This window comes from Apteryx rowi, unplaced genomic scaffold, assembly GCF_003343035.1.
Source record: "Apteryx rowi isolate R43461 unplaced genomic scaffold, aptRow1 scaffold_52, whole genome shotgun sequence".
NCBI lineage: Eukaryota > Metazoa > Chordata > Aves > Apterygiformes > Apterygidae > Apteryx > Apteryx rowi.
This window is the reverse complement of record NW_020450783.1, coordinates 841,758-855,692: the sequence shown is the minus strand read 5'-3', so window position 1 is coordinate 855,692 and position 13,935 is coordinate 841,758. Positions and strand designations below refer to the sequence as shown.

The 13,935-nt window shown below is 40.7% G+C and overlaps 1 protein-coding gene across 4 annotated transcripts in view; it reads right to left on the bottom strand.

Annotated features, from left to right (window-relative positions):
* The window catches only part of ZMIZ1 (zinc finger MIZ-type containing 1), a 170,070-nt gene that overhangs the window by 32,432 nt on the left and 123,703 nt on the right, over positions 1-13,935 (bottom strand). For all 4 annotated transcript variants that reach the window (XR_003255869.1, XM_026080420.1, XM_026080421.1 and 1 more), the window contains 4 exons: positions 5,624-5,738; positions 3,119-3,336; positions 1,543-1,741; positions 260-550 (listed from right to left, as the gene is read on the bottom strand). Coding sequence is in view for 3 of the 4 variants with exons in the window: in XM_026080420.1 (XP_025936205.1) it covers positions 260-550; positions 1,543-1,741; positions 3,119-3,336; positions 5,624-5,738 (823 nt within the window). In the remaining variant the exon portion in view is untranslated. The remainder of the gene's footprint in view (positions 1-259; positions 551-1,542; positions 1,742-3,118; positions 3,337-5,623; positions 5,739-13,935) is intronic.

Here is a 13,935-nt window from a genome sequence, read left to right as displayed (position 1 = left end):
GGGCTCAGCCAGTTTTGGGCCTTTACTGGTTTTAATGCCTATCATCTTGACTAACATACCAAGGACCAAACCGAGCACTTTAAAGGCTAAAAAGCAAGAGCTGCAGTCACTCGTATTTGAACAGCAGTATTTCTATCAAGGTTGGAGCCAAGATGTAACTGTTATACAGGGATGTACGCCACACATTATCCAGCATGCCGCAACTTTCAGCCAAAATAATATTGTATGCAAAACTAAAAAAAATGAGGGAATTTCCTACCTCTCCTGGGTACGGTCTCTTTATGCCCTGGATAGGCAAGGACTGAGGCCGCGGGCCTGGATAGGCTTGCTGAGGCATCCGCTGCCCATGAGTGCTGAAGGGACTCATTCCAGGAGGCCTAGGCTGGTTCATGCCCATAGGTGGCCCACTCATACTGGAAGGTGTCATTCCTGCTCCCATGCTTGCTGGGTTCATGTTGCCTGGCATAGAAGCAGGGCCACGAGGACCAGGCTGGTTCATAAACTGGTTGTTGTAAGCCTGAGTTGGACCCATCTGGAAAGAGGAACAAACCTTCAACGGAAGAAGAAGAAAAAAAAAAAAGAATAAAATGCGACATGCATTTAAAATGGGAGGAGGGCTGAACATGCTTTTGGGGGAGGGAAAAAGGGACGGGTTATGTCGCATTTTCCTTAAATGTTCTTCAACCTTTGATGGGTGGTGATGTTATTTATAATAAAAGTTCAGTTGGAATTGTACAAGGCATAAGAGAGACAGACAGAGACATTAGTCTATGGTGAGCAATTAAATCCTTTAAAGAGGCTAGTCTACCATTGTAAGGCAATGGGGTTAGGAAGCTGGCTTGGTAAATACAATTTCCAAGAGATTATGTTTCTTCATGTCATATGGGCCCATACACTTCAAAACTCACTGAGGGTTAAAAAAAAAAAAAAAAAAAAAAGCAACAGGGGAAAAAACCTGAACTGATCAAACCCTCGTTTATTTTAAGAAAAAATTATTACAGGAAGTCATCTCACGCTGGAGGGCTATGGATCACCAAAAATGCATCTCTCATACAGTTGTTCTCATAGACAACATTATTAAAAAGCAAATATCTTTTATTGTTGTTTCCTTGTTGAAATGAAGAAAAGAAACTACTTACTGTAGTTGGCAACATTAAACAATTAATTACCCAAGCTATACAAAACCTATTCCAAGATTCTGGAACATCTCACTGGGTACCAATGTCTAAAAGTTCATGGGGCAGCAATAATATATCATGTTAGAAATGGCCATAACTTTGGCTAATCTTTGATTGTTTTAAGTGGCAATCTCCAAACTACAAAATACAGGTAGGCAACACGTATTGGGGAAAACACTGGGCACTTTGGCGATTGACTTGTACCCACATACCCACATTCCAGCAGCCTCTCATAAGCATTTATAAGCATATCCATGMACAAAAAATAGAGTAGGCACCCTAAGAAGCAGGGGAGTAAGGAGAACCCACTCCCTGTAATGGTCCAAATCAGGCAGGTATGAATGCATAGGAGTTATTCTCTTACCGGCCCATACTGGTTCATGTCCTTGTTCTGTGTCTCCTGAAGGGCTGCCACGGTGGCTGTAGCTGTAGCTGTTGCTGTAGCAGCTGCAGCCGCAACTGCAGCAGCAGCGGCCGCAGCAGCTGGCTGGGTGAAATCTGCCGGTGGCCTCGTATGTGGGGGGATCCCCATTCCTGCAGGGGTATTTGGGCCTCCAGGGTAACTAACAGGCAAAAAAACAAAGAAAGAAAAAAAAGAAAGAAAATCAAAACGTGACTAGTGTTCTGGGTTTATATTTGAACTTCCGTCTGACCTCACCTGGAACTGTTCCAGGTATGTAAATGGGATATAAGTGTTGCTCCAGTGCAACCGTCATAGGGGGGCCACCAGGGTTGCAAAGCACCACCACAAGGTGTTTTGGGGGTTTTGAACCGCTTTGCAATTCTACAGCTTACTGAGCGGCTGACCTGAAAACCTGAAAGTTAATGCATGCTCCATTTCCCAATAGTTTAGAGGCAGACTTCATAGAAGCATGAGCAGATAGCTTCCTCCACAACAACACATTCACCTGTCTCAGTGGTAAATTATACCAAATTTTGCCGAAGCTGTAAAAGAATTCCTTCTTGAACCTCAGCTGAAAGGCCAGGAGAGACCAGCTGCAATCAGCTCTTCTGGGTTCTTCACTAAGTAGTTTGGCAAGTCCTATCTAGCCTTCTATTGATCTTAAAACAGAAGAAACTAAACAGTGCCTTTCACACTCCAAGACCTCAACTATCTTTATAAAGATGGGTCAATATTGCTGTGCCCATTTTAGAGATGTTAATATCTAGCTACAGAAACTTTATGATTTGTTCAAGGTCACTTAGCAAGTCAGTGGCAGAGATGAACAGAGAGATACGTCTCCCAACTTCCAGGCTCATATTCTTCACACTAGACTGACTTCGAGGGTTTGCAGAGGGACCACAAGTAGTGTTTTCAGTTAAGCTGGACTCACCATCCTTATTTACAAGGGATGGGCATAGAAAGTCAAAATCTAACAAAACCCAGGCTATTAAATTTTGGCATGTTTCACAAATGCAGCATTCACTTCTTCCAAATAAACAAACACTGAGATCATCTCTCTGAATAGAAATCTTCACCCCTAAATCTTTTCACATTTTTGCTGTGGAGCACATCTTTTGCCAGAAATATCCCATGCATAGGAACTTCCTGGTACCTAATATTCAAGCTTACTTCTCCATGCAGGCAAAGAAATTATACCATCAATACCTCTCACATCCTGGCCTTATTAAATGTTAATTATTCCTAAGCCTGTGGTCTGTTTAACAATCTCTGTTAATTAAAACTTTATTTTGGGGGTTTATTAGAGCTAATTGATTGACCTAAGCCATTTCCATTTRCTGTGATGAATTTCATTGCAGTCTGGGTAGCTGATTTCTGAAGCTGTAGAAGCAGTACGCACTTCAGTTAGCCAGCATAAAATAGCTACTGAGACTTTAAATAATCAAAATAAGCCCACGACACTTTTGTCAGGTCACTACAACTACAGGTTTCATCAACTATGTACATCCATTTTCCACCTCACACTAGTAAATCTTACCTCCCACCAAAACCTCCACTTCCAGGATAGTTGGGTCGCCCATACATGCCCTGCTGTATATATGGTTGAGTGGAGCCTGCCTTGGCTGAAAATTGTTGCTGCTGTCCAGCAAACTGAGGGGAATTGATTCCAGGGTTGCTGGTAGTCATCCCAGAAGCCATGGGATTTCCTGCTGGGTTCATAGGGTTGTTAGCATTTGCCATTGGATTTCCCAGCACCTGTGAGAAGAAATATTAGAATAAGGAGCTGTACCTTGAATTACTTCAAGCAAACTGCTTTAAGTTAAGTYGATTTGCTGGAATCGATGCACTACAACATAACCATCCCACACTCTGAACTGTAGAAGCGTACACCTTGTTGAAGTCTAAGTGCAACGGTTTCTGATGATCTTTCCTTTTGCCATTTCCAAACTAACGAGAGTCTGATCTCTAATTTTCCTTCACAGGAGCTAGTCTGGATTCCATCTAGTTAACAAACATACTTATTTTAAAAGTTACAATAAAGAACTGCTAGAACATGTTCTATAGGTGACAAGCTCATCTGATTAAGAGATAGTGTTTTGTGGGTTTTTTTGATGCAGTACTTCAAAATGTCTTGCAGATATCCAGTCCTACAGGCATACTGTAAAGGATATTACAGATGCAAAAACTGTGTAAGAAAGTATTTCAACAACTTAATCCATTCTTGAATCTAAATCTCTCTAAAGCGCACAGAAGTCTGTCTGTTAGTTTTAGTACTTCTTAGGGAACAAAACACTGTTCTGTTTATAAAAGCACTGGGTTTGCTTGTTGGAAGCATTTTTTTAATTGAACCAAAAATGCTGTGGTTCCCATTGAGAAATAAGCATGACGGTTCATGGATTACCTGCATGGAAATCTCTCTCAATTTGGGAAGAAATTTAGTGGTCACAATTTTTGCAAAAGGCCAAGCCACACCTCGGCATTGAGTTCGTCTGCTTTTGGAATTTGTGAACTGGAATCCGTGAGTCCAGCTCTTCATTCCTTTCCCTCCAGGAGCAGGAAGACTTACAGGAAACCGCGCCATTTATCTCAATATACTCAGAACAGCTATAACCAAACTTCATGTTTCAGAGCCTCACCCCTTCCGTGCAGTGACTCAGAAGAAAGCATTTTCTTCTTTTCACCAAAGCACTTTTTTCTCATATTGCACATTCCTCTGAAGTATCATGAAGAGTTTAAATAACACAACAGTGTCTCAAGATAGTACAAAACATTGAGTCAAATATTTTTTATTATTTTTTAAGTGTGAAAGGCTTCCACAGAAAACTCTAACTCCATTTTCTGCCCAGTGCTACTCCAGTTCTACATGTTAATATTTACTCAGTTGCTTCTCTCCTGGATGGGGTACCTTTTCTTTTAAGATGTCAAAAAGAAATCAACAATAACAGACAATATTATAGATCTGGTAACTGTTACCTATCTTTACTTTTTGAACAAAGTTTTTGCTACAACCAGTGCTTATGTAACTGTTATGAGGGTATCTATGTGACTTGGCCCCAAAATAATGTCTTTTATTTTTTTTAATGGCTCAATCCACAATGAAATTATTRTTTTTTCCTAACCAAAGTAATTTCTTCCTAACCAAAAGGGAGAAAAAAACAGAAAAATCTCATATGGAATCTAATGATGTTTAATTTGAAAAAAGGTGGGAAAGTCAGGTTATATTTATGTACCATTTGCACACATAATACATGGTGATGTGTTTAGAGCACTTCATCCATGGTATAAGAAAAGGATACACTGTCTGAGAGTATGATTTGTGCCACATCCCTTGGAGAGCACACTATCACAGATAATTGGCACAAGTCTCTTTTGTTAAAGCTGCTTCTCTTTATATAGCATAATCCAATATGCATTGGAGAAGAAAAAGAGAGGTAAGGACAGAGAGAACAGAATGAAAATCCAATTAATATGGCTCTCATCTGGAAGCCAGGAGATCATGCTTTTGCTCCAATGCATACTGAAATAGTTTTTGCAAAGTAAGGCAGTATTAATGGGARAGTCTGAGGATGGCACAACCCTACAGCCGGTAGTTAGAGTTGCAGCGTTGAGGCAGAGTTGGCAGAGGATTTGAAAGCCCACTACTAGCACGACACAACCCTGGGTAAAACTGACAATAACTGCAACGTTGTGAATCTAGCTAGAAAATTTATTTTTATTGAAACAACTCTTCAAATTCAATCTGAAATTCCCAAGAGGTTCGGGATTACCCTAAACCATGCTTTTAGTGTTAAAATCATACAGCACAAAATATGTGCTAAACCTGACGTTTCCACGCAGCTAAGCGAGTTACTGACTCAAGCTCTCGCACACCTCCTTTCTGAGACCATCAAAGCAAACGCAGCTGGCAAAAAATGCAGCACGCCTGACAAACAGAACACAGCCGTTGTTCCTGAGCCTACAGGTATTTTCCAAAAAACTTCTAATTTTGCAAACATGACTCAAAATGCATACCTGGGGGGAGGGAGCATAAACCRAAGCTTACCTGGCTTTGCGAGGTATTAGTCACACCCCATACTGTGGTGACCACTGATAAAGAACCTGGTGGCTGGTTGGTATTTTGCTGCCAAGGAACAGAATCATAAGGGAAAGACCCATCACTGTAAAAACAAAGGTATGAGAGAGTGAGGTTTCAGAAGTTTAAATAGTGGGAAGTTGCTGGTGGGCAAAAGGGGATTAATACTTGGCATTACTTTAACTCCCTGCTACTTTTTTCATTATTAGCTTAACACTCTTAACGGCATGCTGTTGCTTTTTTTTTTTGTTGTTGTTAATAGCAATGTGACCATATCAAAACAACACAGAATTAATGAGTTCCTTGACTTGAGGATGGAGAAAATATATTCACATATAGGAATTTTACCATAGAGGTCTGCTACCAATCAAAGTAAAAATAAACTCATAGGTAGAGTTTCAAACAAGGACACTATGCAAGTTGCTCAGAAGCACTTGTTTTTTTGCAATCCGTCTCAAGCTCTTCAACAATCACTGCTTCAGCTGCCTCATATCAATTCAATTAGATTTTGAGACCAGACTGCAGCTCAGCTGTCTGCACTGGGTCCCCAAATGGCCACAAGAGCCTTAAAGGAGTAGCAGTTCAACATCATTTTGAAAACTAAATTGAAATTCAGATGGCGTTCTACCACACGATGGATAAGCTGCATGCCAAAAACAGTATTAGCTAATCAGCATTCTAGAAAATCAACTGCAGATATACAACACATCTTTCAGATAAATACGTGGATGAGAGGACTGGGTTTTTCCATAAGCTTTGTCCACAGATACAAACAAACATGTCTTAGAGATCTTTTCATATGAAAGCTTTGGTGATTGCAAAATGAGCACAGGCTATGTATTTCAAATTAAAACAATACATATGTCTAATAGAATTAATGATATATGTTAAATCCAGTGAAAGTAACTGTTAGTCCCCTAACTGTAAAATACATCCCACTGAAATTTGCTGGTTCTCCTATTATTAATTTGTAAATTTGACTTCTATTTGTATATATGTACACATACAAACATATAAATTTTCCTCATCTCTATATAAATCATTTAAAATATACACGCATCACACTTTAATTTTCAGAAGACGTTGCCCAGTACTTTATGTCAAGAATCCCATTTTTGGTTGAATTACCAGCTCTCACTGACATTYGATAGGCGGCTACCTTGCCCCCAAAATCCACGTAGGCTCTATGAGCACCGCACCTGAGCACTTCAAAATCTGCACTGTGAAGCGCTGTGTACTTAACTCACATGGCACAGGGAGAGACAACCAACCTGCCAGTGTCTTAAAAAGAGCTCTGTGGCAGACYAGGGAGCCGACTCYGCCATGTCCCAGGCCAGCACTCTGYRCTTGGCCYGCTCCTCCTTCCCTTCATGCRGGGCACCAAAATCAAGGACTATACAGGTTTTTGCTCTTCAGCCTGTTTACAAAACCTAGTGTAGATCATTTAAGAACAGGAATGGCATTGCACAAAGAACTGTGMGTACAGGTGCTAAAAATCTGCCTATGTCCCAAGTGACTGATAACCTAATAATAGCAATAGCAATGCATACGTTAAAATGAAATAATGAATACATTTTACAAACAACTAGCAAATTTCAGACAAATTCCTTAATGCTGTGTCAGCATAATAGCATTGTATTAGAGTGTAACTATGAATTTAAACTGACCAATTTGTTTCAAAATACCCAAACTGAATTATATAATAATGAAATCATAAAAAAATTAAAATGAATTATATTAGGGAAAAGAATAATTTCCCTTAACAAATAATTAGGGAAAATTAATGGAAGACAGTAATTCTACATAAGATGCTTGACATGTAATGTTTACTTTGACAGCATCTAAATTAAACCAAGGGTGAATAAGGGTATATTTTACACCTTGCCATCAGTAAGTCCTCTTAGTCCATTTGTCTTTAAAATCTTTTCTCTTAGAAGGCTAACAATYTTCCTGATCTCATTTAAAGTCTCAGACAATGGCTTCAGTGCCTAATATTTGCAAGTGATRCAATGTTTAAGCAAGTCCCCTTCATCACTGTGGAGATAACTGATGACTAACCCAGAATTTGTGACTACTATGAAGCCTTCTTTTTTTCCTGCTCTGAATGATGCCTCCTACTTTACTTCCTTCTCTGACTTTTTCTGATGATGTCTGTTCTGTGGGTTTTGTTTTTTTTAAAAGATATTTATGGCATGTTTGAGTGTTTATAGACTTGGATGACTACAAGGAAGCTCTTGCCATGACATAAACAGTTAAAGATCTCACTGCAGCCATCGCTTTATATTCCCCACTGATTTCCTATGGACAGGTAATAGCACCTGGGGGGCAAAGCAAATATTTCACAAGTCTTCCAGTAAATAAGAAGGGTAATGACAGACAGGGATCAAACCACTAAGTCACTGAAAATCCTTCTAACGCACACACCCTGTATGGTATGTATGCATTATCAGACTTTGAGCTAGTGATGCCTTAGCCTAATATTAAAAAGTCGTATCTATTTCTTCTCTTTCTTTGCCCCAAAGCAGGCTCTCTTACCCACTCCTCTCCTCTAGAGTACACAGAAGAGAATTCATATATTATTCATCCATACTTTCCAACTAGAAAGTCACAGCATTGTTTAGTGGAAAGCTGCACTGGGCTCTCAAAGATTATATGATCACTTMATCTAATTATAATGAAGAGTAAATCACTCAATTTTTACTCTGCTACAGAACTGTTAAAATGGGAGACCTCTCTAGAAACCATATTGTTGACATATGACAGAAGTCTCCAGAATAGAAAACCCAGCATAACACATGAAAGCCAGAAAAGAAGACCAAGCATTGAATCACACAACTGTTACATTATCCAACATAGCATTTAGCTTTAAATCAAAGACATTAGCACCAGAAATTATGGYGACACTGAAATAGCGACAGGTGTGTCTTGCAGAACATCCGCTATACACCCTAATATTACCCCTACTGAGCTAGATCTCCTTCCTCACAAGTTTCACAGTAGTTACCACAATGAGAAAAATGTGGAATTCAGTTGGTTTGCCAAATGACATGGTACTCTGGCCCCTCACCTACTGCACGCAGGCCGGACTGTGACTTTCGCCATACCAACGTGGGGAGAAGCTGCCGTTCAGAAGGCTGCTCTGGTTTTAAGCAACAGGATATGCTGAAACACATGCCACTTAACTACAGGATTACTTGCCCCTCCTCTTCTTCGCTCTTTCAACCTACATTTCTCTCCTTAGACAASCAAAAGGAATACTTTCAGCATCCAAGGAAAATCCATGCAAGTACTGTATTGAAATGTGACCGATCCAATTGTCATTTGCAAAAGAATTGTTTTCTCCTCTGTTATTGCACAGTTGCAAATTATTCTGAAATCCCTTTCTTTAAACTTGAAAATGGCAGCCAGGAGAGAAAGGATCCTCCACCTTTCCAGCCAAAGAGAAATGCTGCCCACAACACTGTTCCCGTTGAGCACTACAAGGGTAATTAAGTCTCTGATTACACCCTGGAGGGCAGTGAGTCAGTTTGGGCTCAGCTGGAGTCCACTAAAAGAGTATTGACTATATTTATWATAGTGTTAATGAACCTATACCTACTACTGGTCAGCATTAAAGGCCAAATAGCAGGGGAAGCCATAGAGCAAAGAGGAGGAGATGAAGGGAAATTACTTCTCAAACTATGATGTAGTGAAACCGCAATCAAGGAATAAGAAGGAAGGATTTCTTAGCTGCTGGCAAATGCACTAAAACCACTGGTCATGCAAGACTACTGTCAGAGAAGTAAGTTAGTTTTTAGGCCTAAACAGCTTCTCTAAATCCCACTATTAGAAAAACAGAACCAACCAGATGTCCAGCCTCTTTGGGATAGTTACAGATTTCATGTCAGACACGTCATTAGCTAATTCTATTAAAAGCTGCTTAATAAAAAGTGTGCTCCATATAGTATAGTAAAACTAGAGAATTGTTGTAATTCATACATGATTTGCAGCATTATTTGAAAATGCCTTATTTTAAATATGCTTACATAACTGAAACTACAGTTGTCATTAATGCTATTGTATGTGCATCCGATACTGTGTTCACGTATCTTCAGTGACCGAGGARGAAGAGATTCAGGTCATTTCATGAGGTATGCACCCTTACAGCATTGATAATTTACATGTTGTGGAGGAGGGCAAAAACTGAAGTAATACCTTGCCTGATAATTTTCCACATCGCTTGTTGAGAAGGGCAGATGACTAAAACATCACAKTTATAAAGCAGCTCTCTCTGGTTTAACACAGAAAATCTATTGACTGCTACAGGAAAGCATCGGATATTGGCTTTCTCAACCAGCCTGCTCATTCCAAACACTGGCATCAAGCTTCACACAGCTGGGCCCTCAGTGACTACTTTCTGTCCTTTACGCTCAAGCCAACTCCACAAGTTTTGGAGGGATCTTTAATGTTTCTCAAGTGCAGTCATTTCACCYCACCATGGAGCAATGGCTTAAAATGGTAGTTGGCACACATACAGAGTCCCTTAAATCTACCAAGTACACCACAGCCACGTCAGGGGACAGCGGCAGGAGCAGGCAGTGACCTGGATGACACTGACTGTCATTCCTCCCGCAGCTGTGGACATCTGGAGAGGAGCACGCACCTGGCGACAGGGAGCGAACTCTCCGCGCTCAAACCAGGCCTAACGCGCCTTCAGAGCCATGCGTAGTGCAAAACCACTACGCCCAACCAGAGACCACAGCTGGGGCTGCCGACCTGTTGCTTGTGCTGGGGCGCGTGGCGCACCCCTCCGTGCCGCTCGGCCCCTCCGAGCCCGGCGTTTGCAGTGCCTAGCACCCCGCGGCTGTATTCTTGGCTGGAGCCTCTAGGTGACACTACTTTAATACAAACTACAAAACAACAAACTACCAAACAAGACTCCTTGCTCCTCCTACCCCTCCCTTCTTTTCCCCCAAAGATCCCATCCACCCTCGGCGAACGCCCCCCCCAACACCCTAATCAGCACACGAAATAGAGCCCGTCCTAACTCCAGCATCAGGGCAGGCGTTTCATACCCTATATTGTCTCACAGAGTTGCACAGTTTTACTTGCTTTCGTTCAGGCTTACTTCTGTTTTACTTGGGTTTCTTCAGTGAATACCACTCACGTCGCTTTAATTAATAATATGGGTTCAGTTAGCAATCCTTCTTGATTAGGGCACCACTACAAACTTATTTTAAGCAAATGCTTATTTAAGAAAAGACTGTTTTGCATGGTGCAGTGCATACATTGAATTCAAACCGCTTTTTCAGTGTGTTCATGTTATGGAATAGGCATCAACATCACCACATTTCTATACTTCTCTTATCAGTATAAACAAAACCTAACAGCTTCTTTAAAAACAAAATCACAAGAATGGATAGAACACTATTAGCAGTTTCCTGCAATGCTAAAATGTTCCAGGAAGGACTTCAGCTCTTTTTTTTTTTTTCAATTTTAATAAGCTAGCAGTCTCTTACAATCTACTCCTAAATAACCACTCAAATGTATTTTTTAAATTTTATTTATTTATGGTCAAATTTCCCCTGAAAATACACTTAGCCTTGACTACTACTTTGAAAAAATAATGTAACAGCGGAAAACTAAAATTTTGTTTCTGCTTACTGGCAATCAAAAACATTTCAGATACCTGATTTTGTTTTATTTTTAACAAAACCCCAGACCTTTAGAAGGAAGCAACTGACTTCTCATTTTYCATTGAGAATTTTCTCAGGGGAACAAAACCAATACACCATCTCCATATGCCCAGAGTGTTTGACCAAAGGGTTTTAATTTAAACACTTGAAACTAGTTTAAGTTAGAATATTTTAAACTAGTTTTTAGTTTAGTTCACAGATATTAAAAAGTTTTACTATCAAAAAATTTCTTATCACACAAAATTTAACCAAGTTATCACTTTCTGTGCTGTGTAGTTACACAGACTATAGAAACCACCCTTACACAATTCATTCCCTGTGCACAGAGGAATATGGCAGAGCAAGGAAACACCAGTGGAGAAGGACATGAACACCACTTACAGTCAGCAAGGAAATATTAAGAGATATCATAAAGACAACAAACAATAACTATCTCTGCACATCACCCACTACCATAAAGGAAACTAAAAGCCAACTTTGTGTACAGGTACCCTACGGTGCTTGTATTAAAGATGAGGGGGGAAAAAGTGAGGGTAGTGTACGTGTGAATGCTAATAGTGGCTTTGGATAAGCTGCAATAATTTACTTTTGACTGATGAAGCCCTAAGTGATGCATCTCTTCCTCAAACACATGCCTATATTTAGTATTATTTGTACAAGTTCAAAGGCCATGGGCATAGATTGAGGCTCCATTGTGTAATTCACTAAACAAATACATTAGAGAGGGTCCCATCCAAATCACTGAGTGTATTTATGTGCTGTGAATGTTAAAAAAAGTTATTTTTGAAGTGTTTTGCAAAATATTTTTTTATTTCCATCCACTTCTTAATGCCATGACTCCAAACATTCACGTCTTATAGAGAAAATACACAGCCCCAAAATTATCCCACAAAATCTCTCAAGTCAGATATTTCCCCCCAGTCTTTCCAACTAGAGGAATATGGTCTCTAACACTTTGCAAAGCTTTAATTCTCCCAGCTCCAAAAGCACAGAGCATTTGTACCTAGCCCTTCCCTGCTAAGAGAGAGTTACCTCCGGCCTCGTTTCAGTACTGAACGTTTCCTGCACCAGGCTACGAGCAACACAAACTGAAGGGGAAGGCTGCAAGTGGTTAGGAATTTCTTAGTTCATTGTAAAAAGAAGGAAGACTGTTTTGGGGCAAGCTGTCTGAAAAATGAAAATATTCTGAAACTGTCCTAGGTGAAGGAAGCAGTCAAAAGGTGACAGAAGCATGCATGCACTTTATCAGGTTTGCAGTTCAGATGGCACCAGCAGGTAGCAGGTGGCTATCACTGTGACCTCGAGTCTCTGTAAACACCAACAGGCACATTTACAAGAATCATTGACGTAACTGTACACACACACAACATAGCCACTTGCGTGGAAACTGGCGCTGCAAAACTAACCTGCAGTTCAGCAGGCAATATCAAGTACCTCTGGAAGCTGAAAGCCTTTAACTTTTTCTTTACAGCTCTGACAAGGCCTGTGAGGCCTGTATGACTTATGTACTGCACAAGGTGGGAACATTGCCTTTCATTTCACATTTGCTTGCTATAGGTCAGACTGTGACACACTCACTACTGCTTCCTGGCGCCTTACACTCCACGAGCCGTCTGAGTAGTTTCAGAGACGTGCCTGCCAAGTGCGATGCTACTCAGCAAGACTTCGGGTGTCAGAATCCAACCCCTGATATCACAAGACGCATCAGGCCAAGTAATTAAATTAATACAGACGGTTCTGAACCTGCAAGCACCCATGCCCCCTCCATACACACACAGTCCTGTAATGTTATAGCTTTCACATATGTCCACACATGTGGGTGTGCGCATGCAAAGACACAGAGATAATGCAACTTATTTCTGTCCATGTGGAACAAATGATCACAGCTATGCAGGTAAGAAACAAAACTGTTACTGAAACCCACTCCTGCCTCAGAAGAAGCTGAAGGGGTTATCATCATATGACATTATGGGACTACAGCATTCCTCTGATCAAAGAAAAAAAGATTAAAGCATCACACCCAGTTCTATTGTCACACAAGTAGACCATGCAATGCATTACTACAGCCCAGCTTACAGTTACAAATATCCACCGGTAACGGCCCTACTATTAACATGCCACCTGTTACCTTTTTCAAAATGCTGAAATTATCGTATGATCGTTTTCAGCTTGACAAATGCAGTTTAATCTTTATTGCCTCTCACAGCACAGAGCCGCTTCATCCATGTCTGATTTAGCGCACGTGTGTCGGAACGCAACCCAAGTCCTCAGTTCCCCCCTGCTACAAGGCATTCATTTTGCTCTGGTTTATCAATATACCTGGGATTCCATATCCGACTGCTGCTTTACAATAAAAAACACACCCACCCAGTATTCTACCATTGCCTGTTGCCTTGGTAATCCAAAAGCCCGGGTACTCGCTGATTATCGGCGAATGAGACTCGCATTGTTCACACCGCAGCGCGTCTGCTATGTTAATGTGAGATAATGGCAGCCAGAAGACTCCTTTTGTTCCCCGCTTTGCTGTTTATTCATAGTGCCCGGAGGTCAGCGGCTGCTACACCGGCGGGGAAGGGAAGGGAAGGGAAGGGAAGGGAAGGGAAGGGA